The following is a 25,968-nucleotide window of genomic DNA, read 5'->3' as shown; positions in this document are numbered from 1 at the left end:
AGCAATATTTGACAGTAAAGGTTAATAAAAATGTATGTAATATTTTCATGGTTGAATACTTTATTCTTCTGTCAATGGCACTCATGGCAATTATAAAATATTCAATATTGACGACAATATTCAATTTATTCATGATCAGTCTACAGAAATGAAAACACCACAATATAATTTTACGATTGCAACCTTTTATAGCCGCATCAAACATGTACATTTAACGGACAACGCATCGTGATGGCTGATCGTCGATTGACCACTTGATATTGACAGTGCTGTGGGCGTCTCCCATGAGAGGGTTGAGCACATTATCGTCAACAAGTGAGGAATGACAAAAGATTCGGAAGGATCAGAAACGTGACAATCTGCGCCATTTTGAAGCAGATCCTGATAATTTTTGGGCCAGATTTACAACAATGGATGAGACCTATTTCCGAAATGAAAAGGGAACTAGCCGGTCGTCATTACCGTCCTTGGTAATGATGACGCCATGTCAGCTGCGAACGACTTTCTTTTAGGGTGGCTGAAAAATTTCGCCCTGACCGGCATCCAGGCCTTGCAACATCGTTGTCAAAAGCGTGTACACATCGAAGGGGATTATGTAGAAAAATAAATGGAAACCACCGACTTTGTATATATCTTTCATTGATAAGCTTAGAACTTTTTAGCCAGCCCTCATACCAGAAGCCAACAACCACTCATTTTACCTGTACCCCGCTTCATCCCCTTTCTCGGACTCCAAGAAAAAAAAATTATATCTTGTTTCACATTTTATTGCCATAAAGTACACCAACTTACAACAATTAAAATAGCACTTCATCATTTGTAACTTAATCACAACAATTTTCCAATTATTTACACACTATAACGAAAACAATTTAACCAATAATAAATATTTCTGTTGACGACAGAAACCAAGAAACAACTAAAACAAAATCTAATACAATCTGTTTTTCATGCCTTTTAGATGTTAATTTGTTCAAATAAACATATTTTAAGTGTCTCGCTGTTAACTGAAAGCTTAATAAATAAGGGGGATAACTCCAGAAGTCACAACTACGACCCAGGGCGGTCAACATTTTCTTCGACTCTTCATAATCATATTTTTTATTGGATGATTTTATTAGGAGTAACACTCAAAATATGACATATTCCTGCAATTATACTGATTTTTATTTTTTTTTATTTTTGTTCCAAAAATAATAAATTATTGTTTTGCTGAGCACTTTATGCATTCAACAAACCTCACCGGAAATAGCATTAGGTTACAATAAATATAGACAAAACGCCAGACTTTAATAAAACATGCTACATAAACAAATGTAAATTAAAGATGTGTATATAATTCGTCTTAGAAAATATTGTTTGTCTCGTATTATGTCAAACAATGGTCGATCTCAGCGGTTCATCCGAATATTGCACGATTTTCTAGCGACTGGTAAGAAACAAATGACACAACAAAAGAACACTGCTCTCTTTGGTTTTAACCATAGGCCAATAGCCTACATGTGGACCCGGAAACAAACAGTAAAAAAAAGCAGAATAACTTTTATTTGAATTGTTCAGGTTTCCTAATTATGTACAGTGACGGATCCAGGTGAGGACCCCTGCCGCCCAAAATAACATTTTTAAAGATTTCCTAATTCTGTTTTTTTTTTTTAGCGTTTTGTTGGTTGGGATGATGTAGCTGATGATATATTCGGGTTCAGATATGCGCCACAAATCACAAATGACACCCCAAATGTTCAACCCTAACCAAATATTCTTCGCCCGTCACAGATTTTGTAGCTGTGCTATCAAATGCATGAAAGTAATATATCTTTAAATATCCTTAAAGGATAGGACCTCTCTGATTTGGGTCATAAAAAAAAAATGAAGGTGTCTATTTTATTAAGTTTGACTTGAGGGTATCATCTACATTTCAAATTTTAAGTTTCGAGGATAGAGGTGATTTTGTGTGCCATTGACGACTTGGCGTGAACAGTTTAGGTCAAAAGGTAAACTAAAACTAGTTCAGAAACAACAAAAAAAGCCGAAACAAACAACGACCTTATATTAAAAATAATTGATAGTTTTTGGATAGTGCCATATTTAAATATAAAAGACCAAAAAAATAATTATATCGTTCTGTGCAAAGTAACTCTGCTATGTCTTGAATAAGTATTGCTCTCTGACTCTGAAAAACAGACAATTTGGGAGACCACATTGGTTCTTGTGACTACTGTAACGTAAATGGTTATTAATATTAATGTTTGTATTCAATAGATGTATTTGAGATTACCAAGACAACAGACCTTATCCTCGTTTATATATATTGGGGAGTTATTGACGGGGCTGAACTGCTGTAACCTGTTAAGCCCGTGTACACACCTCTTTACTACAGGAAATCAACAACGTCTGATGGAGTGAGTGAGACACTATAAATTATATAACGATACCACATTTCGATATAATACATACAGGTGATCGGAAATTCCCGTCGTTTCAAACTACCACGTGTTAGTATACCAACGGAACGTGTGTACATATACATATGTCAAAACAGTACATTTATTTGGTTTTAACCCTTGCTCTAAGACACCTTCTTCGAGCAGCATCTACCATGTCTCGAGAAACAGTTCGTACATAACGCCTTTCGGGAGACGGACTGTCCTCTCTTTTTGGTATGTTTGGAGCATCAAGAATAAGACTACGCCTGTTTGAGTAAGGGTTTTCTGACGGAGGAAGTGGTAAAGACTGTGCCAATGTCTGCTGGCTAGTAGTTTCAGGATTCACAATATGTATACGCGGCACTTTTAACATATATTCAGTGTCAGTTTTGTCCGATAGACGTTTTGAATCTGTTCCGTTCGTGCCTGTCAAGTCGCAGTTTTCTTTACCAACAGTGTCCTTTCTGTCTTTTGATAAGTCTATTGCTCCGTCCGAATCACTCGTTAGTGTCAATTTGGATTTCTTTAATACACTAGATACAGGAGAAATATTTGGCGTTAAGGAACGTTTTAGTTTGTGTGAGTACACTTCACCATACGATTCTCGGCGTAAACTGGCGCCCATATCTACGGAATTACGACTTGTTGTTCTGTCAGACCCGCTGTTGCATGAAGCACACTGAAGACACTCGTCCATATGATCTTGTTTATGGGCTGTACTTCTTGGTTCCGCCGATTGTGATCTGTTTATATTGTCACTTCTGGTACCTGTAGAACATTTCTGCTTATCGGCTTCTTCTTGAGCTTTATCTTTAAAGAACTGCTCTAATTTCTCAGCCGTTATTGGTAATGGTAAAGGTATCGGTACCGGTACAGGCAAAACCACCGGATACGGCACCATAACCGTGACCGGAAGAGTTCCTGAACCAACCACAGGAAAAGGATTATTTTGTGGAGGCATTGGTATCCCACCTTCGCCGAATGGAAGTTCACCGTTGTTGAATTGTGGGAATGGAAATGGTGGATATCCAACTGGCAGAAAGGGCGGCATATGTCGTGAACCCGACATAAATCCACTCATGTTTGGAGCAGCGGGTGGACTACTTCCCAAGGACCCTGTTGATGTCGCCGGTGAAACTGAATTTTGACCCATTGGTGATGTGGTTTGGATTCTGTTTTCTGACTTATTGTTTGTGGCACTCTGCGGTAAATGGATTGGTGGACCGTATGGTCCCATCATACCGTATAATAGTGGATTCATCATGCCTGGTCCCATACCATTCAATAAGTGCGGAGGTGGAACCCAAGGAGGCATGTATGGTACACCAGGTAAGGGTGGTAGGTGCGCAGGTTTGGGAGATATTTGGGAACTATTCGAAGGACTAGTAGCGCTTAGAGAATCCCTTGAATCGGCCAGCAGCGTACTCGATCTATGTTTATCTCTTCGTCTTTCTACAGGTTTTATATCAGACATACTTCTAGAATGTCTCGCCGTCAAATGGACCTTGTTTTCAGATTGCGATGTTATAGTACTAGATCTTTCTGGTGGTGCCGAGCTTTTAGTCCTAGGTTCAGAATCCACACTGTTCATTTTATTATCCATAGGAGATTTATTTTCACCGCGATCTTTTAACCAGAGGTCAGGGGTTATGAGAATATGTTTTTCTTTTACGTCACAGTTGTTGTTTTCCTCGGAATCCTTAGATTTGATTTTGTTCAAATGCTCCTGTGTCTCGCGACAGAATATATTCATTTTGTACTGACTCAAACACTTTTGACTGCAGAACTGGTATTGAAGGTCGCCATCTTGAAATTCGACATAGTTGACCGTATGCCGCACGTGTTTACACCAATCACAAATTTTGTTTTTCTTGAAAGATGCCCGACGACACTGAGTAAAACACAACTCGCTACAGAATGGCTTGACACCACTCGGTGATTTGAGGGTAAAGAGTTTAAGACCAGGTTTCTGACACCAAGCACAAACAATATACTGAGGTGACGGGGGTGATTCTATGGAGCCTGAAATTAAAAAAAAAAAGAAAATACATTAATCCTTGTTTGTTAAAAAAAAAACATAAACAAGTAATAAAATAAAATACCCTAATGCTTGTCCTGTTTGTTGTTTGTCTAGAAAAAAACAAAATTCAATTTTCTATACATCTATTTAAATCTTTGTGACCCGACAGCCAATCAATTTAACTAAGTAACCTTTTGTTCAAAAGACGGGAAATTCTACCCCGGTACATATGGTGATCATTTAGCCAAATTTGAATGACTGTATTATTACAGACCCGTGTTTAATGTTGGTAAACTGATTCGTGAGAACAAAAGAAGGCTTGAAAATGCATCTAAAACTAGGCATCAAATTACCGCCTTTGTCAATATGGATGGGATAGATTTACATTAAGCTGGTATTGTCAGACCCGTTCTCTCTCTTGCTCGGTGGATTTAGTCATAGAGAACATTTCAAAAAACAGATTAGTAATCTCTCGATCATATTACTGTATCATTCATCAATGGATGAATTTGACATAAGTTAGTTGATAACCCACTTGATAGAGCACAAGTATACAATTACATCGTGTATATTATTCATTTAGATATGGCGTATTACTATTTCATTTTGGGTGTTTATTACCATCACCATTGTCTGTCTGTGTGTGGGTTAGTCAATCTCATCGTCCATAATTCGTGTAAACAGTACGATTGACTAACGAGACGAGGCGTGTTGACCCATGATTGTGGATGAGGAACAAGACCCAATGGGGTGGGGGGGGGCACTAAAACCTAATATTCATATGGTTGTGTGACGGGTGGAGCAATTTTGGGCTGTGTTGAGTTCCACGTCATTTATGTCCATTTGAAAGGGGGCGAAAAAACAATGACACAAAGCGCGTCATTACGTCCCTGTCACTTAGCTTCGGGATGACTAAACAGGCGCTACCGGGATTAGAGTTCCCCAACTTTCAAAGTTTGGAGCTCTTTTGATTTGCCCTTTGTGTGTGAATTACCTTTATAACGTTCGCTTCCACCGAGGTGATATCCAGTAGCGGATTATCAGTGAGGCTGATGAGGCTGCAGCCTCAGGCCCAAAGATTTTGTAAAAAAAATTTTTTTAGACTTGTCTGATACGATTAAAAACGCATAGACAATGAATGTTAGGGGGGTGGGGTTTAGGCCCAACGGGAATCAACATAGGCCCTGACCCGAAATTAATTAGGCCCACGCCATTTTAAATAGGCCCTATTGTTTGGAGATCTGATCTTATTTTTTAAACGTATGGGCATATAAAGTTACATTACGTTTATAATGTTAGCAACTACCTTGGCTCTAACTTTAAAAACTAAATAGGCCCTCCAGCAACTGCCGCCTCAGGCCTTGGTGGAGCTTAATCCGCCACTGGTGATATCACAGAAAAGTTTTGCCCTCTGTTAGCTATACTTATTTAAGATATTTCAAAGGATTCTTAGTTATCATCGTCTGATAATTTTATTGCGCCTATCGCCAAAGCCTTGTGAACACTCTACGGGTTTATTTCGGTCTGGAATGGACCATATCGAAATTCAAAAAGGCTTTTGCTTGTCCCCGACAAATAAGACAGAAGGGTCAATACAGTGGCTATGACAATTCATAGTATTAAAATACTTAATGCCTCACCCACCTCAGCCCATTCCACTTTAAAAACAAATTCTAGCCGATTATATTTCACTTCTGAGCAGCAGATTAGATTACAAAGCAGACATAATTTATGAAAAGTGGTATACAGAATATGATATAGGGATTATATTAAAGGGTATTATTCTTATGTTATTCGATAACCCGTATCTAATATCTATTTATGTAGGGTTTTTTTTTTTTTTGGTTTTTTTTTTTCAAAAAGTCTTTTTATAGGATAATTTTGTAATGAATACACACGCTCACAATTTAAACAGCTGTCGGTTAAGTTGATGATATACATTAAACCGATGACGTATAAGATTACATATCACAAACATCTACACTTTTAAAATCTTGCGTTATAATATTACTTCTTGGTTGACGTTCTTTCATTTTGCGCAAATTGGAGTATCAAAAACAGGGTACTTAACTTTGTGCTAAATAAAATGAAATGAAATGAAATGGGGTTTAACGTCCTACTGGGCAAATGCAGTATGCTATGAGGGAAATTTTGTCCGGACAGCGAGCGGCGCTATTTCGAATTCCAACTGTCAAAGATTCTTTTACGTGCACGCCAATGTGTAACGGCACCTCGTTTTTTTGTCCCACCCGAACGACTATACGTTGTCCATTGCCAGGCCCTTCATCCTACACCACTGACAAGGGGGAACCACCCCGGAAAATCCCGATAAACTTTCTCGGCCAACGCAGGGATCGAACATGGGACCTCCAGACTAGTGAGCCAACGTCCTACCCACCGAGCCACCGTGGCTCTCCGTCCTTAAACATATTGATATATTAATCAGTTATGTTTATCAATTTGGTATGTTTTTATTATTCTTATTATGCTTTATTGAGACCAAAACATGGGTCAATTTTATTGTCACTCTGTACACAGAGAACTGTCTACTTTGAGAATAGATCTCTACCCTGGATGGCCGCCATATTTAAAAAAAAAGTATATTATTTTGTAATATTGAGCTAATCCGTTTTACATCTTTCATACACACAAAGGCTAAATGGGAGCAGAATAAACACTTCTCAAAATTCTCGAAGTATACCTAAAGTTTTCGACTACAATCGTCGATTAATGTCGGTCAATTAGCTTCGTGTCTGTTCTCAAACAGACAGCGTAACTTTCGTATGTTATATTGTGTGCTTATATACACGGTGGTGCGTGACATGATACCGTATATAGCATACTTGTCTTAGTTTTATAGGCCTATATTACATGTAATTAACATATTTGATTTCAATTTATTTAAAAATAAATTTAATACAAATAGAATAGAAACATCAAGAAAATTGTGTGGGCTCATCCGAACCCATTTATTTGAGAAAAACTAGCTAGAAAAACATGAACTTCTTCATGGAACTTTCTGACACCGAAGCCGATGATGGTCTTGGTCATTTGGGTACAGAGATCCATAGCTCTTGAAAAAGTTATTGGTGAAAAGATATCTAACTATATTCCTGTCATGGTAATGTACTCACTGTGTGTCGCAACAAATACTACTGAAAAAAGTTAAACTGATTTATGGAAAATTTAATTAATAAAAAAAACCCAATTACCTATTCAAAATATGAACCTGCCTTGTTCGTCATCATGTAGGTATGGACTAAACTACTAACTCTGATCAAATACAGTCATAGAAATATGGTCTACATTTAGTCTCGTATTACAAGAGGTCGAAGCTTCCTACACGACAAAGATTGATGCATCCAATCAAAAGCTATATAAGAAGGAGAGACAATACAAAGAACCTCCAATGACAAACACTGTATCATGTGAACATATCATGTGACATAAAGGTATTAAGATAAAAGCTTAGCTTATACTCTAATGGCCCCTTCAATCACTTCTTCTAGGGGTTAGTCACAAAAACACGTTATTTGTTAGATCTTTCAAGCAATTTACACTCACCCCCCTTTGAGTATCACATGGTTGCTCCTATATACCTGTAAACTGATCCGTCTACAATATCCTATTACCTGCAGCCCACTGTGATACATTCAACTAATAATTGCATTATATAATTCTATTCAAATGTCCGATTTTTAAAAAAATAATAATCTCCCTTTGAAGAATTAGAAGGATATAATATCACATTATAATACATAGTCTATTGTAATACACGAAATGTTATGAAAAAATATATTATGTTGCCTGATAGTTTTAAATTGTTCGAATAAAATAATCCCCACTTTATACACAGTCAATTGTTTGAATAAAATAACCCCACCTTGTTCACAGATTTATACAGAGAGAGAGAGAGAGAGAGAGAGAGAGAGATTTAACGTCCACACAATCTAGGTCATTTCGGGACTAACATATGGTTCAATTTATATATCATTAATTCGCTTGCGCGTAGGGGGCTCCAGCAGTAGGAGGTAACTAGAGGACACAGAGAAAACCCACGAGGTTGGAAAGGCGACCCTACTCCTTGTCACATACAAGCTGGGAATCGAAACCACACCACTTGACTCTATGACAGACCTTATGATGCAACGCACACGCGTTAGCCATTCGACCACCCAACCTCCCACATACGTATTTATAGGAATAGTCGTACGAAAATAAGCTCCTTAAAAGACACAAGCCCTTAGCAGTTTGAAATGGTGAAAGATCAGCTATTATCACCTAGACATAATCACGTACTTACAAAATCTTATTTATCGAGAGAGGGGATCACGGTGGCTAACTGGGTAAGACGCTGGCTCGCTAGCCTGGAGGTCGGGTGTTCGATCCCTGTATTGGCCGAGAAAGTTCATCCAGATTTTCCGTCGTGTTCCCCCTTGTCGGTGATGCAGGACGGAGGGCCTGACAAGGACAGCTGTCTAGTAGTTCGGATGGGACGAAACCCCGAGGTCCCTCGTACACATTGGCGTGCACGTAAAAGATCTCTTGACAGTTGGAATTCGATATAAGAGTAGGCCGTAGTGCCGCTGTCCGGGCAAAATTCCCCCCATAGCACACTGTATGGCGTATGCCCGTCTTCATTAGCACAGTTCGGAGCAGAACAGTAGGACGTTAAACCTCAATTCATTTCATTTCATTTCATTTTTTATTAATAGAGAGAGTTATGAATTTATGAACGCTAAACGTTTAACATAACTTTGCGTCATTACAAATGTTTTTTTTTGTTTTTTGTTTTTTTGTTTTGTTTTTTGTTAAAAAAAAACCTTATCGAGAGGGGCAACCTTATCTATCGAGAGAGACACAGATTGGTGAACTGCACAGGTTTAACATAACGTTGCGTTATTACAAATGTTCATGTATACCTGGAGATGCATCTTGTCTTTTATTTAACGCCGATACCAAGTTTCTATGCTGGGCTGCTAGAGATGTTTCCCCTGGCTCACCTGAAAATACAGAAATTATATTTCATTTATTGTACTAAATATTAATTTAATAATAATAATTTATATAGCGCCGACAATTCAACTCAGCAAGCTGCTCTCGGGCGCTCTACATTACACAAATCGAAACATATTAATCCATAAAAAAAGACATAAACAAAAAACGGAGAACATTATTTAGTATACATGGTAAAAGTCTGACACAAACACAGCTAGAACTGTATTCAATCAGTTGTATATTTGATTAAAAAGTTCGATTTTGAGATACTTTTTAAAACCTTTAATAGAATTTGCGCTTTTGGTTTCGTTTGATATTAAATTCCACGACTTCGGAGCACTGACTTTTAAAGATCTATCACCTGAGTTGTTTTTGAAAAAGGCTTAATGATAATTTATTTATTTATGATAACAAGAACCACTATACCTTTTGTATAGCACCGAGTATTTAGCGATTGAATTTTGGGCCTAGCCTCGATCATCATTACTAAAGTCGGTACGATAAAAAACATAGTCTCGATTATCCATTTTTTGATTTAATCAGAAGCAGCAGACCGGGTTCTAATCCAGTAATTATCGCAGGCTAGCGATCCCATCGAGAGTTGATTATGGTCTCGATAAGTTAATTAATGTCTAATTAATAATTTAGATAACATTTCATGCCTAAAGAAAGACCCGCAATTGGCAGATTTAACTCTTGCATAATGTATGCAAGAGGTAAATCTGCCTATTTAGAGATCTTTCTTTAGGCCTTAAATGTTATAATTATAAACTATTAATTATACATTTATTAACATGCCAATACCATAATCAAGTCTCGATTCCATCGGATAGGTTCAATTTTACTTAGATTAGAACGGTTCAGCCATTTAATGATTTAATCAAAAAATGGTGAGGTGAGACTAAGCTTCAAACAACCAGTATGGTGGTTACAAACAGTGCACACATCTTACCAAACCCTCAAAGGCTAATATCTTCGCTCGGAATAAAGTAATTTGAATGAAATTTTCAAAATATTCATTTTGCATTATCTGTTTTTGAACTATTCTAGCAAGAATGACCAGCTTTTTATCTAAATCTCACATAATGTATCTTTAAATCAACGAGGTTTAACCCTTTTAAGTTTTTATACTGTAGGTGTTGCTGATATTTGTTTTTGAATATGATTTAAAATGTGTGATTCTAAGAAATGCGAGCACTATTATAGATTCTGAGATGCCACAGTCTCATATCATTAGAGCTTAAGGCAAGAAAATCATTTTCCTCTCTTAATTCTAGCTTAAGGCGTATCAACTTTCACACCAAGTTTCGCCTTTCTTAGAAAATGGAAATTTCTAATAACTTGGATAGAATAACAGACATCTCATTTTCTCAATTAATAAAATAATATATATATTTATATCATATTATACCGGCCGTCGAAGGTGAAGAATTGTATATCTTTATTTTCGTTTTGTTTCAGGAAGTTGGTTAAATAATTACCACGGTATATTGGGGTTAGTGCAATTTTTCGTCATAGATCACAAGATGTTAACAGAGCCAGCGCTAATCCCAACCCTAACCCTAACCCTGGACCCAGTCTCAATGTTTACCCTAACCTACAATCTCGCCAACAGTTACGTGCCCTAACCGTATTTACATCTCAGCGACCTTAATTAAGCCGTATATTGGTTGTCAACTCTATACGTTTTTAAGACCGATTCTGTCCAAATTGTCATTAGCTGTGAATCTAAATACATGGATCGAGGTTCATCCCCAGAACATTGAACTTGATCAACAGGGTAAACCCAATTCTCCGAGTAACCACCGAAACTTACCGAATAAACACTGTTTTTGTTCTTAGTGTTTAACGTCCGCTTCCACCGAAGGTGATATAGCAGACAAGTCTTATTTTTCATTTTTATTATCTTAGCGCACGCGCAGGGGTACCTGGAGTAAGCCCACATACGCTCCACACCGGGAATCGTATCCACAAACGCAAGCCAGAGGTGACCGGTCAGCTAGAGATCGAAGCGCGGCACTCTAGACCACTAGACCCCGCCCCCCCCCCCCCTTTCGAATAAACAATGATGTAACTTCACCTATGTACCTATAGTTCCTGTAACCACAGACCTATTCTGTCATACCACTTGGTTTTAGCGAGTCCGCGCGAATTTTACCAGCTAACCGCTCAACTCTACTACCCCCACAATTAGTTTTAATGAATACATAAAACCTTTGTCCGTTTCATAAAATATCTATATATATTTCTAGTTATTCGATTGGATAATATTGGATTGATTTTAGTCCTTAGCCAATCAAAATTGAAGTATCTATTAAAATTGGATTTTATCTTTAGTTAGGATTCCGAGAAACAGGGCCCTGTTAGATATGGTACAATATTGGGGTTATACATACGAAGTTTGCTTTATATTTTTACATTTATTTAAATTATGGGTGGAGCTACCACTGAAATTGATACTTAGTTTCATCGACCTTTACCCACAACTTTACAACAATTGATATAGGTAAGTTTCTTAGGGAAACCACAGTCATTTGACTCTGACGAAAAATGTTTATTATTTTGGAACATGTTTTGCATACTTAATTTGTCTTATATAGAAACTCAGACTTTTCTTCAGTCAAATTATTTTAAAAACGTCTGCACTCTTTCACCCTTCGTCAACAGCTTGATGGCGTTAAAATGTATTTAACAATATGTACCAGGTTATGATAAGTTCGTTTTTGAAGGTCAACGATAATAATAACCAATTCCACTCAGCCCCGAACTAACCATTGTGAAAACAAAGCGTGGGTTTAGTATATCACGGAAGTGGGGGTCGAGTGGGGCACTACAAAGTGCCGGATGAAACTGGTGAAACTGACCCGGGACACAAAATGAGGCCCCGCAATAAATAAAACCAAGCCAATAGTGAGGCCTTGGTTCCGAAATAAACAGATGATACTAATTACTTGCACATTTATCTGTTTTTACAAGCACGGAGAAATTCAACTGTGTATCATTCTGCAAGGAAATACTCATTATCGAACTTAGTCAAGGTCTCATCACTCTCATTCATTTAGGTGTCATCACTCTCATTCAATTAAAATCAAAGTATTCAAAAGTATTGAGTAATCACATTTCTTATCTCTGCAGATATAGCCTACGCAGAAAATGCTCATCATCAAAATCAGTGAAGACATTCACCTCAGTATCAACAGCAAGTTTGAACATTCTACCCCCTCAATTAGAAACAGAGTTACACGTGTATGGGGAGCACCCTAACCTTTTCAGTGATGAGGGTCTTTACAGCCCTTAATCCGAACGTGAAAGGATTTAATTTCAGGAAATTTGAATTTAAACGAAACAATATAATTTATTGGCGAATAATGGCCTTCGATTTCGTAACTGAAAGTAGTCAAGATAATGCTATCTATATCGTCCTCGAATATTTTGAAATGCTAGCAAAACAATGATAAAATTAAAACTTAATATTGTCAAACTAAATATGGATTTTTAACAAATAATTAAGTACGCCATGTCTGCCAGTGCATGGGCGCCCCTAACCATTTTCTTAACCTAAGCACTTGTACTGTTAATCCGATGTTCTATTGGTGTTCTGACACCAAATAATATCATGGGAGACAACGTTGGGAATTTCTTAAAATTTATCATTTTGTTATATGGGCGAACAATTCTTTAATTCAACTAATCATTAAAGAGACATTATGGAAGATTAGATAAAGAGTTGACTGTTCTTGCTATAATAGTTACAAAATAGATAACGTAAATGTTGAAAATTGCAGTCAAATTGCTCTACTGAGCTTTTGAATTTTAAGCATAGCCTCGATCATCATTACTAAAGTCGGTACGATAAAAAAAAACATGAGTGTTGAGCAGCAGATCGGATTCAAATCCAGTGAAAATCTGACACGTAAGATGACATCGAGAGTTGATTATGATCCGGATAAGTTAATTAGGCAGATTTAGCTCTTGCATAATGTATGTTTAAGTTTTTTTTATAAATGTCAATTAATCATTAAATTGTAAATTCCGCCACTGAAATTTGACCGTAGAACCCGACCTCTTCATTTCCATCCTTCTAGGACCCGTCCCTTTTATTATCTCCCATGGGAGTATTTTGTTTCCTATCAATGCATGTTTTTTTATATATATATATATATATATATTTAATTGAATACACTATCACGCCGGTATCAATTTACAACTGGACAGACTGGAATAGTATAGAGATACAGTTACCCGATAGCCATGGAAAGACCCGTGGTCAATACCAAGACGTGGTTATCGGCACAAGACCTTAGGTTGCTAGTTTATCACATCCATTTTGCACGACTGTCTATACCTACGCTTACCCTTTTCCGAAGATATAAATTAAATGAAATAGGGTTTAACGCCATACTGTCCTGCACTGACTGGGCTAATGAAGACGGACATACGCCATACAGTGTGCTATGAGGCACTACGGCCTACTCTTATACCGAATTCCAACTGTCAAGGGATCTTTTCGTTCCACCCGAACGAATATGCGTTATCATGTTCTTCACCACTGCCAAGGGGGGAACTACGCCGGAAAAGTTGTTTTTCCGAAGCCACTTATTTCTTGATTGTGCCTAATCCATAGACATCCTAGTTCGACTAGCAGCTACAGGATCGTATCTGATCGACGTTTTGAAGTCTATAAAAACTTAAAAGTTACCCCATGTCTTAGTCAAAATTGCCAAGATATAAAAAAACATAATATACAAACCACGGAACAAACTTCATATTTTTTCTAAAATTGCCAAGATATAAACAAAACCCATAATATACAAAACACAGAATAAAATTCATATTTTTTCTCAAAATTGCCAAGATATAAAAAAAACATAATATAAAAAAAAAATTCATATTATTTCCCCAAAAAAACTTAAATAAATTAGCAACCTTAATGTGAAGCTATATGCCGTTGTGTCAAACAGAATTCCACTATCTGTTATAATTAGGTAATTTTTCAGACCGATTTTACATTAAACCAGCGATTCATCTGGTAATTGAGACGCGTCTGTAACTATAGACGGGTCCGCTAGTTTCGTATTACTCCAGTTTTCCATTAAAGCAATATATCAATAAATTAATGCGATATCGAATTTTGGCAATCATCTACATGAATGAATAACTTTTGATTACTTTCAACGAAAATATATCTTCAGAGGAAGAAGAAAGGGTAACGTGATAGCATGGCCGATGAGACGGTGGTCATTGTCTGGATGCTGTAAGTTTAGTTTTACAAGCAACTAAAATCATAGATGTAATGAAAACATCAGCCATTAATCTATTCTGACATTTTCAATGAATCATCCCACATTACAGGTAACCAGACTCTTTTCAAACCTGACTAGGGAGAAAGCGATTACGCTAGCATAGGCTAGAATTTCCCCTGAAAAAAAAATCCACCCAAAATGATACAGTATTATATATTGAGCGAGTCGTGCATCTCAATACAGTCTCGACAAGAGTGTCGATTTCATAACATCCTGTTTTGAATGAGGAATATCGAAGCTGCCATGGTAATCATCTACTCTCTTTTACAAACATTTCCAGAAATTCGCAAAATTTATGTTGACACTTAATCCAAATAGTAACTGATATAACGCCAAAAAGTAATCAATCTGCGATCCATTACGTTGATGCATGGGCTAGTATAAATATTCTTATATAAACTGTACTACAATTACCAGATTAAATTAACAGTACGCTAGATAGGAATAAAGATACCATTGTCTTTAAGTCTTTTTATAACTTTATAGACAATAGATCTAAAGAAGACAGATCCTAACAATACATAACATTATACTTGTCAAATTTTCCTGATGTTTTAACGTTAGAAGTTTGAGTGGTTTTTATTTGACGATATGGGATCAGATATCGTATAGAGAGGTATGAATATAATATTTTAGACACGATCAAATATGAAGGATTCTGTTCCTATATTATATAAGTTGGATAGAAACCACATGTGTGTCTGTTCCGTCGGGTTTATATATTTATATATATATATAATATGACATTATTAACCGTCAGTGTTTTTAAAGCTAATGCACCATGTTAGAGCATAAACTGATAGCTTTGCGAACTTTCCAAATACACAGAAGTGAGATCAGGTGTTCATATTGTGTTTCTTGCTCTATTTATGTCATTGGCTTGTGTAAGAGTTTGGGATGCATCTTTCATCTTTTAACTCTGTCACAGCAGCAACGTTTCGTTAAATATACGTCATAGCGTTTTTCTGAGACATTTTGGGCGGTGTGGAACTTGTTATATTTAGAGTCGATTTGTAGCATATCTGCGCGACAGTATTATATTTGACTAGGATTATAGCGTTGAAAACCACATCGAAGCAACATAATCTTCCCAAAACCTAAACCTATGACGCAAGCTCGTCATTGTATCCCATCACTTAAACCCTCTATAGAATACCATTCGAGCTATAGCCCAGGGGTATCTAACGCCAACCCTAATTCATTGGTACAGAAATCCTTTTTTGTTGGACCAAATCTATTTGTCAAGGTCGCTGAGATGTAAATAAGATTAGGGCACGTGATTATTGGTGACATTTTAGGTTAGGGTTAGGGTAAGCATTGGGGCTAGGTCCAGGGTTAGGGTTAGAGTTGGGATAAGCGTAAGCCCTGTTACATCGCGTGACCTATGACGAAAAATTGAGCTGGCCTTATCATTTAGCACTAACCATTCTGTTGGAAGCAACGTATGCACGTCACAGAGTGACATAGTGAGTTCAGATGCCCCTTTTCTTTTGTTTGTTATATTATATTACACTTACAACTTCTAATGCTTTCATTATCATCTTCATCATCGACGTCATCATCATCGTCATCATCATCTGGTAATGTATTCATACTTCCATCACTATCATCACCACTATCGTCGTGTTTTCGTTCATGCCTTCGTCTCTCTTTAGATGAGTTTGAACGATATTTAGTTAAATTTAAGTGTTCTGTTTCCATACTGCTGACCCCATCATATCCATACCAACCTAATAACTCATTCATTGTCGTCTCCGCATAATTCTGAAAAATATAACCAAAAATATAACCAAAAATAGTCTTTTAAATGACAAGACACCTTTGTTTTGGGGTCAAAAACACAGTTGTCTATATGTCTTTGGATTTTAAATGTTGATTTGTTTTGTGACACGACCGAACTGATTAAAACACGGGGGCCTGTTTCACGAAATTTTTACTAAGATAAAATCCAAATTTTAGTAATTTGATTGGATAATATTAGATTGATTTTAGTGCTTAGCCAATCAAAATTGAAGTATCTGCTAAAATTTTGATTTTATCTTTAGTTAAGATTTCGTGAAACAGGCCCCAGATCCTATTTCGTTTCGTTTTTATAGTTCAAATTTTCGTTTTACTTGTCTTTGCTACACTAGGATCTGGAAGAATTTTTATATTACCGGCGTTCTGGTTGGAGTGAAGGATTAGCCAATGGAACGGTCTGTTACGGAGAAAGTAACAGATCTTCATGCAGTGTAGGCCATCAAAAGTATACAAAAAACGTTCTGGTTGGAGTGAAGGATTAACCAATGGAACGGTCTGTTACGGAGAAAGTAACAGATCTTCATGCAGTGTAGGCCATCAAAAGTATACAAAAAAACGAAACGAAATATAGATCTGTATTTTACTCAGATTGTGACACGACAGAGTTCCTGTTTAAATGTTGTGTCACATAATCCGTTTAATCCAATTATCAAAGTTACCAACAAATAAGATGACATCCTATTTTAGAATTTTTTTTTTTTTAAAAAATCACTCTATTGTAATGAATAATAGCCCACATAAAGGTGTGAAGAAAATATTCGACATTAAAAATCATTGTATCGTAATGAATAATAGCCCACATAAAGGGGTGAAGAAAATATTCGACATTAGTTGTATACTATTTGATTTACAAAATTCACCTTCCAAATCTCATAACAGTAGGACGTACATGTATAACTAACTATGGTCATACAGAAGACATCTACTTGAGATTAGGCGCCATTATATTTTTAAAAACTATATTTTCCAAGTATGGATCTTTGTTTCTGTTAAGTTTCAACCATGTAACTGATGACCATATTATTAGCCCCGTGGAGAGATATTTGGTGTGGTCTGACTTGCGGAAAGCCAACGGAAATTTTGGTTAGATTTGTGAAATATTTACTCCAGCTATGGATACCTTTGCTTCTAGAAAGTTTCAGCCATGTAACTTATGACCTAATTTTTGGCCCCATGAGGGGTATTGTAAGGTGCTGCTGTGGCTATATGCCCGAGCAGTGCCCGATCTGACCAATTGATTTTTACTCGTATGGACACCTACTACAAATTGTGGGGGTCAAACCTTTTGTACCTGATATTATTTTGTCGTCAGCTCCTGGACAATTAGAAGAGTATCTACACTATGTATTCTATAAATTTTACATTTTAATTGTTACTTTTTCAAAAACAAATAACCAATGATAAAAATTTACGAGAGCTATATTCTACAATAATGTATATAACCTCAACAAAGATTGGTCTATAAGAAATCTAATATTGTATTTTCATATTGCATCACACGATAGTATCACCTTCAATTTTGTAATAGCTCGAATAACGTACGTACCTTTGTTTACAAGGTAACAAGTTCCATCATAATAGTCTCTAGAATTATTTACGTGCGGGCTCCATGTAGCGCGTATCTGGTAGACATAGATTTAAAGGAAAATGTGAGGATGGAATATCGGATATCGTGTCACAATAAATCGTATCCCATCCTTACAATTAACCCGAAATTTAAAATTCCACCATCATTTTCAAGAGTGTATTTCAAAACAAATTATTTTAGGTCGAGGGAAATTTTACCTTTTTAAAGTGGCCTAATTGATGTTTTACTTATATTATATATAGACATTCATGTTAACCAGTATGAATTCGTGTTACCCTAAATCGTTTCATATCCTGACAATTAACCCGAAATTTAAAATTCCACCATCATTTTCAAGTGTGTATAAAGACGAAAGCAATTTTACCTTTTTTAAACTAACCTAATTGCCTACACGTTTTACTGTTATTATACATACATACACATACATGTTGACCAATTACCAACCAGATTACGTATTTATCAGGTAATTTAATACGTCAGATCAGGTAAAACGAGAAAGGTGAACAATATAACAAGCGTTTTTCTCTAAAGCTTTTTCAGGCTATAGTGGTTATAGTATAAGACTATCAGTTTTCTCTTATAACACTTTTGGGTATGGAGGAGTCTGGATATCTTTACCTAATGCTTCACTATCAAAAATAGCAGTTTAGTAATTTGATCATGTCTGCAACCTAGCTGGTGTAAATAACTTATCTTTCTTACAAATGGCAACCATAAACCTTCCAGTCGTCTGTCTTAAGATAGCTGTACAATTTTCAACAGATAATCTTAACACATTTTCTTCCCGCCATTATTACTTTGCACTTCTGCTTTTTAACCCGTTCACTTAATTAAAGATACACAAGTTCTCCTAATATTATAAGTTAAAACATAACTTGTTTTAAAAGAGAGAAACAGAGAGAAAGAAATGGGGTTTAGCGTCCACTCGACACAAACTAGGTCACATTCACCAATAAAAAATATTTCAGAATTATTAAATTATTTGTGAATTTCGGCGACGAATGTCCCAATCTATGATCATTCCGTATTTTTTTATTATCTGAACGAAGTCTGACAACTAAGTGGTTTTACAGTCAAAATCTACTAATTTCTCTTTCTAGCACCCAGTCACCTCTTGTAAAAATAAAAGATACGAATTCCTTGTTTATCTGATTAGAGGTTACTATGAACTTAAAAACAAAACTTATTTTTTCCGATTGGAAAGGGACGATCTAAATCTGGAAGTTGTGTTAAATATTCTAGAAAGCGGAGATAAACCCTGGCTGTTTCATCACACTGCACTACTACAGTATGTTATGTCATTGTGATGATTAGACCATGGCAGGGACGGATTCATTTTGCGTGGGGCGCCTGGATGAAAATATCACTGGGGCCCTTACATCAAAAAGTGAAAAGGGGGTATACTGTCATCCTTTTCCGTCACACTCACATAAATGCAATTTGTATAAATGAATTATTTATTCATGAGGGAAAACTATTCAGAATTCAGAACTAATTTTTGGAAACCTGGCTGCAGCCTGGTCAACTCCTCCGCCCACACCTCTCTTCTGGACCAGGGTTGATATTATGTTTTGTTTATCTGTGCTAATATTTGTAACCGCCGTTTGTCTGTCTGTTCAGGGTTGGCTGCTGCACTAGGACTGTCCCGAGACTGAAATTTGGTGTATAGAGGTAGCTCGGAACGGGGATTAGGTGGCGTTGGACTACCACTTAAGGTTTCCGAGTTATGCTACTTTCAACCCGTACAGCGTCGGGTCATCCGATAGTTTACAACATATTTTTTCTATAAGAGTAATGTTATACAGTATTAGATACAAGCAGATGTTTCATCAGAACGTAAACAGTAATGGTAAACCCAAACCAGGTATTTTCAATATCCCTACAGGTATGTATATGATAACTACTTATATAGGTTACATCTAACAGGTATCAATGATCAATTTGAATATTGAACTTTGAATGGCATTTAGTAATTGGAACATAATCAAAAACACACTTTTATGGATAACAATTACTATGGTTTATTTCACTGCGACGTTTCAACAAGGTTTCACAAGTCGTTATCAAGCATATATACAAATTTGTATATATGCTTGATAACGACTTGTGAAACCTTGTTGAAACGTCGCAGTGAAATAAACCATAGTAATTGTTATCCATAAAAGTGTGTTTTTGATTTGATTGAATATTGAACGTCTGGGTCCTGTTTCTCGAAATCTTAACTAAAGATGAAATCCAAATTTTAGTAGATACTTCAATTTTGATTGGCTAAGCAGTAAAATCAATCTAATATTATCCAATCAAATTACTAAAATTTGGATTTTATCTTAGTTAAAATTTCGTGAAATAGGCCCCTAGTGCGGATCGGGTGGTTATAACTAGCGTTCAGTAAATCAGCAATTTGATTAAAATACAGATCTATATTTCGTTTCGTTTTTTTATTCTTTCGATGGCCTACCACATGAAGATCTGACCAGTTGTAGCGATAGGTCACGTCAGATGTTATACGAGAGGCTTTTGACCCTATGAGATCAGACATTTGATTAACCAATCAGCACTGATGTTATTCTAATGGATTACCCAAAGTTCCTTGCAAAACACGCCTAAAGCTCGCCGTAACAGACCGTTTCATTGACTAATCTCTCACACCATTCAGAACACGTCAATAACACACTCTTCCAGATCCTAGTGTAGTAAAGACAAGTAAAACGAAATTTTGAACTATAAAAATGAAACGAAATAGGATCTATGTTTTAATCAGATTGGTAAATCAGCAGTTGGGTCAGATAAAAAAACAAGCTAACAGTGACGGTCCAAGATATTGCAAAAAGTGGCCGACATGGAAGATATGTTATTGATGTGCATTATCTACACAACGTATCCAAAATCTTAAAGTTTCGTAAACAATTGACACAGTTATGAGAGAGTGAAAAGTCCAGAGCAAGGGGTCTAGGTCTAGGTGGGAGAGGGTATTGTTTCCTATTTCACTGTAGCCCCTTGGGATTTCAGAGGCTGCAATTTGTTAGACCTTGTGTGACTTTTCGCCAGGGCCGGATTAAGCTTTCATTTTCGTTGGGCTTAAAATGTCACTGGGGTCCCTTGAATCAACAGTAAGAAAAGGGGGCATATTCTGATCATTGTCCGTAATCTGTATGTCAGTCTGATAGACGGATAGATTTATTTGGCAAAAACATATACAGAATTTAATAAAATCGTAAAAATTATAAATAAAGCATCTTTTTAGAATTAATTTGTGGCAATCTGATTAAAACACAGATTCTGTTTCGTTTCGTTTTTTTATAGTTCGAAATTTCGTTTTACTTGTTTTTACTATACTGTAGTGTAGGCCATCGGAAGTATAAAAAACGAAACGAAATATAAATCTGTATTTTAATCAGATTGAATTGGGGACCACTGTAATATTGGAGCCCCTGGCTTCAACCCCCCTCTCTGTAATCCAGTCCTCCCTACAAATGCCCTGACAGCGAGTTTCATTGTCTCTCCAAATAGTTTCTATGAAGAAAATCCCATATAATCATTATCCAAATCTTAACAAGATAACTCGAATCACGCAAAGTCACAAAATTACATGACATTCTTTAACAGGTACTATTAAAAATCTCTTGATATAGAACCACAAGGCGTAAAGTAGATAATTGATTAAGGTGTATTTTACAGTATTAGACACGGTGGTGAAATTGACAAGTTGTTCAATAAGTTTTTTTTTACATCCACCAGGTAAAAAAGATGAAGAAAGTAATAAAGGCCTGTCTTTAACAAGTGACATCAGGTGATAAAGGATAATTAGAATGGAAGAAATTGGACCTCTTTACCTTGCCCACAAACCTGTACGAATCCTAATAGACTGTGATAGCTTATCGCAGTCGTCTGACGTCTCAATTTCAAAAAGAAAACGAACAAAGTCTATGAGGTTGTCATCAGGTAGGCTAGATTTACCTGTCACAAGAAATGGTCACGAGATTTGAGCCGACTTCTGAAGAAAGCTATTATCTTTAAACGCCAAGTCTTAGAACTTAAGAAAATAGATTAATCAACAAGCTAAACAACTAGGTTTGCTTGACTGCATAATAGACAGTAGCTTGGTTCACATTTCACCAGGAAAAGATTTATTAATTTAGAAAATTAATGATTTCATATGTGTCATATAATAGAAAATAGCTCAAGTTTTACTCTAATAATTGTCTTATCAATCAGAAATTTAATCTATATTCTTTCAATAGATAACATTAGGAAATATTCGGTCATATTCTTTTTTTTTGTGGAGTTAACGTCCACTCGACACAAACTAGGTCATTTCGGGACTAACATATGGTTCAATTTAATTTAAAAAATTTGGGGAGAAACCGGAGGACCTGGAGAAAATCCTCGAGGTTGGACAGGTGACCGTACTCCTTCGCCCCACCCCCTCCTCCAAGTATAGATAAAGCACCACCTATATAAAATACATCAGACAGACCTTATGATCACACGCGCACGCGTTAACCACTCGGCCACTCAACCCCAGTATAGACAAAGCACCGTCTATATAAAATACATCAGACAGACCTTATGATCACACGCGCACGCATTAACCACTCGACCACTCAACCCCAGTATAGACAATGCACCGTCTATATATAATATATAGGACTACATGACATAAGAAAAACACACTGACATAATGGATACATAGATAATTCCCTTGACATTTAAATTTCAAATACCTTATTTTTTTACATGGCGAATTAGTTTGTTATTGGTAATTATTCTTCAGACCTTTCAAAGATTCAAAACAAATCGATCTATACATGAAATCTTGTTTTCTGTATACATATATTTTTTGTTTAATGGAGATAGTGTCAAATGAGAAACCCAAGCACTGACTATGGCTTGGTATTAATTTTCAGTTTGTTTGCCAAAGACTTAGTACAAGTCTCCTAACATTGGTCTCTGGAAGCAACCTCACATTTCAGCTGGCAAAGTGAGCAAACTTGATACGTCAGTAAACATCAGTTCCAATCTATTTTACATGGTTTCAGAAATCCTAGACATGGAAACAATCATTTGTCAATTGTGTATGGCAATTAGCTAATTAATGATACCTATTTTCCTTCAATTTAAAGCTATTTTCTACTTTCCAATTACAGTGTGTCTGGTTCATCATAAAAACTGGAACTGTAGTAGACGACATTTTCACTTACTGCCTCGATATAATATTATTAAAATCAAAATGTAATAAGTTTCTATATTTAAAGAGAGAGAGAGAGAAAGAGAGAGAGAGAGGGGGGGTTAACGTCCACTCGACACAAACTAGGTCATTTCGGGACTAACGCATGGTTCAATTTTATTTCAATAATTCGCTTGCGCGTATGGGTCTGTAGCATTGGGAGGAAACCGGAGGACCCGAAGAAAACCCACGAGAGTTTGCAAACACGACATATTGGTCAATTTAAATCAACATTGATGTTGTTATCTTACCGTGAAAAGTTGGGCTTCTGATATCCAATATTTTAAGACAAAATGAAAATTGTAATATTGGCACACGGATCGCGTGCCAGAATGCTTTCGAGCCTCATTTGTAATGAAGCGACTCGATGAACGAGGCTAAACATATAGCACATGAGAATACTACCGGTGTAGGCTTAGATAACCAGACGCCAAAGGCTGTCATTGAATTTGGGCTCTTCGCGGTATTGGCCGAGAAAGTTCATCGGAATTTTCCGGCGTGGTTTCCCCTTTTTAGTGGTACAGGACAGCTGTAGTAGTTCGGATGAACGAAAAACCGAGGTCCCGTGTACACATTGGCATGCAGGTAAAAGATACCTTGGCAGTTGGAATTCGATATAAGAGTAGGCCGTAGCGCCGCTGCCCAGGCAAATTTCCCTTATAGCACACTGTATGGCGTATGCCCGTCTTCATTAGCCCCGTCATTTCATTTCAGATATAATTTGGTGAAGACAATAAGGCGAACACGCCGCTGTCCGGGCAAATTTACCTCTTACAACACTGCATGTCAGTCTTCTCTAGCCCAGATAATTAACCGTTTCGATTACTTATCGATTTATCCCATTCTTGAACATATTCCTTTAAGTGCCACCCACACAACCATGTCTAGAGTCTATTCCAGTCAGTCTCAATTTGAAAGCAGATCAATAGATAAATCTTACATGCATCATGAGGTTTACAAAGGATAAAAATACCCTACCCCATGCACCATGAGGTTTACAAAGGATAATAATACCCTGCCCCGTGAATGACATCTGCCACTCCTTGAAGTCAAAGTGGTCGCTTGTTCGATTGAAAGAGCTGTGTTAATATCCAAGAAACAGAGAATATTGAAGCAGGGGCGTGTTGATGAATTTGTGAGTGAGGGAGGCGGGGGCTGGGGGTATAGGTTTCGCTTCGAAAGGCGTGGGACAAAAACGACGGCAATGCTTCGCACGTTTGTTTTGTTCGACGTTATTTCGATGAATTCAGGAGGAATCAAAATATGCGAGCAGGGTGGGGGTAAGGTACCCTTTCAAAAACGAAACTCGTTTAAGCTATAAATAGTAACATACGTCGAATGCTTACACAACCAAGAACACTTCATATCACTTCTCATTTATTGTGAAAGTTCGCAAAGCTATCAACGTATGTTATACCAGTATTGTGAAAGTTCGCAAAGCTATCAACGTATGTTATACCAGTATTGTGAAAGTTCGCAAACCTATCAACGTATGTTATACCAGTATTGTGAAAGTTCGCAAAGCTATCAGTGTATGTTAGCCTTTACCATTATTGTGAAAGTTCACAAAGCTATCAGTGTATGTTAGCCTTTACCATTATTGTGGATGTTTGCAAAGCTATTCATGTATGTTGCTCAAGGATGGTGACTCAATAGCAGGGTGCGAACACGGGGTGGTGTGGGTGGGGGTGTCTCCCAAAAGGCCAAATAAGGTTGTACTTACCACATTACGACTAATCTCTGCAGTATGGGGATTTCCCAAAAAATATTACATATATTACGGTACCTAGTATATAGTAAAAAAATCTATACCTTACTACTTATTTATATCTTGTTTCAAATAAAATCAAGAAAACATAATTGCTTTTATATAAAAAAAAAACAACTTCCGAAAGCTTCAAACCATCCAAAGTTAAAAGAAGGCGATCAACTTCCCTGTGACACCCCCATGGATTATTCACAGAGTACGTGCTTGAAAACAACAATACCTGTCCGAAAACAGCAATATCTGTGACGTAATACACAACATTCAGACCACACAATATTATTATATATATATATAGGGGTTCAGCCAGTTCGTTTTAATATGGTTTATATTATATCTAAACTGTGTGTCCTTCACTTATTTTACTTGGCCAGGTAACAAAGCGGATACTTATACCTCGTATCAATTTCAAATTGCCTTTATAGAAACTAGAAGGGGATCCTAGATGTCCCACAGTGTTGGTTTAATCAGAAATTCTCTATTGATTCTAGGGCAAATTGGTGGTAATCCGATTCCGACCAGCGAGTTAGGAGACTTGGGGCGAGAGGAATTGTGGAAATTCGAGCTGCCGAACTCGGGGTGTTGCCGACTTCATAAGGAAATTACTTGAAAATTTCTTGGCCAAATGTCTGCATCGGGCTAGTCTATCTAGTTCTCGAGTTACCTACCAGATAAATACGGTATAACAAATACAATTATTATAGCAAAAAATCGAGTAATACGATACCGAGGGAAATGTCAAATTTGAACAGTCTCTGTGGATATATTCATGAAGATCATGTTCGCTCCATTTGCCCATAGTGTTCGATTACAAAAATAGCGCGTCTCTTGTTGCTTCATTTTG

General features: G+C 36.7%; 1 protein-coding gene across 1 annotated transcript in view; it reads right to left on the bottom strand.

The window, feature by feature from the left end:
- Positions 1-2,030: 2,030 nt before the first annotated feature.
- The window catches only part of LOC126812033 (sine oculis-binding protein homolog B), a 38,600-nt gene continuing 14,662 nt past the window's right edge, over positions 2,031-25,968 (bottom strand). Inside the window, exons 2-4 of the mRNA XM_050538197.2 lie at positions 16,262-16,508; positions 9,366-9,446; positions 2,031-4,445 (exon numbers count right to left, since the gene is read on the bottom strand). Coding sequence (XP_050394154.2) covers positions 2,545-4,445; positions 9,366-9,446; positions 16,262-16,508 — 2,229 coding nt within the window. The 3' untranslated portion in view covers positions 2,031-2,544. The remainder of the gene's footprint in view (positions 4,446-9,365; positions 9,447-16,261; positions 16,509-25,968) is intronic.

This window comes from Patella vulgata, chromosome 2, assembly GCF_932274485.2.
Source record: "Patella vulgata chromosome 2, xgPatVulg1.2, whole genome shotgun sequence".
Lineage (NCBI taxonomy): Eukaryota > Metazoa > Mollusca > Gastropoda > Patellidae > Patella > Patella vulgata.
This window is presented reverse-complemented; position numbering and strand designations above follow the sequence as displayed.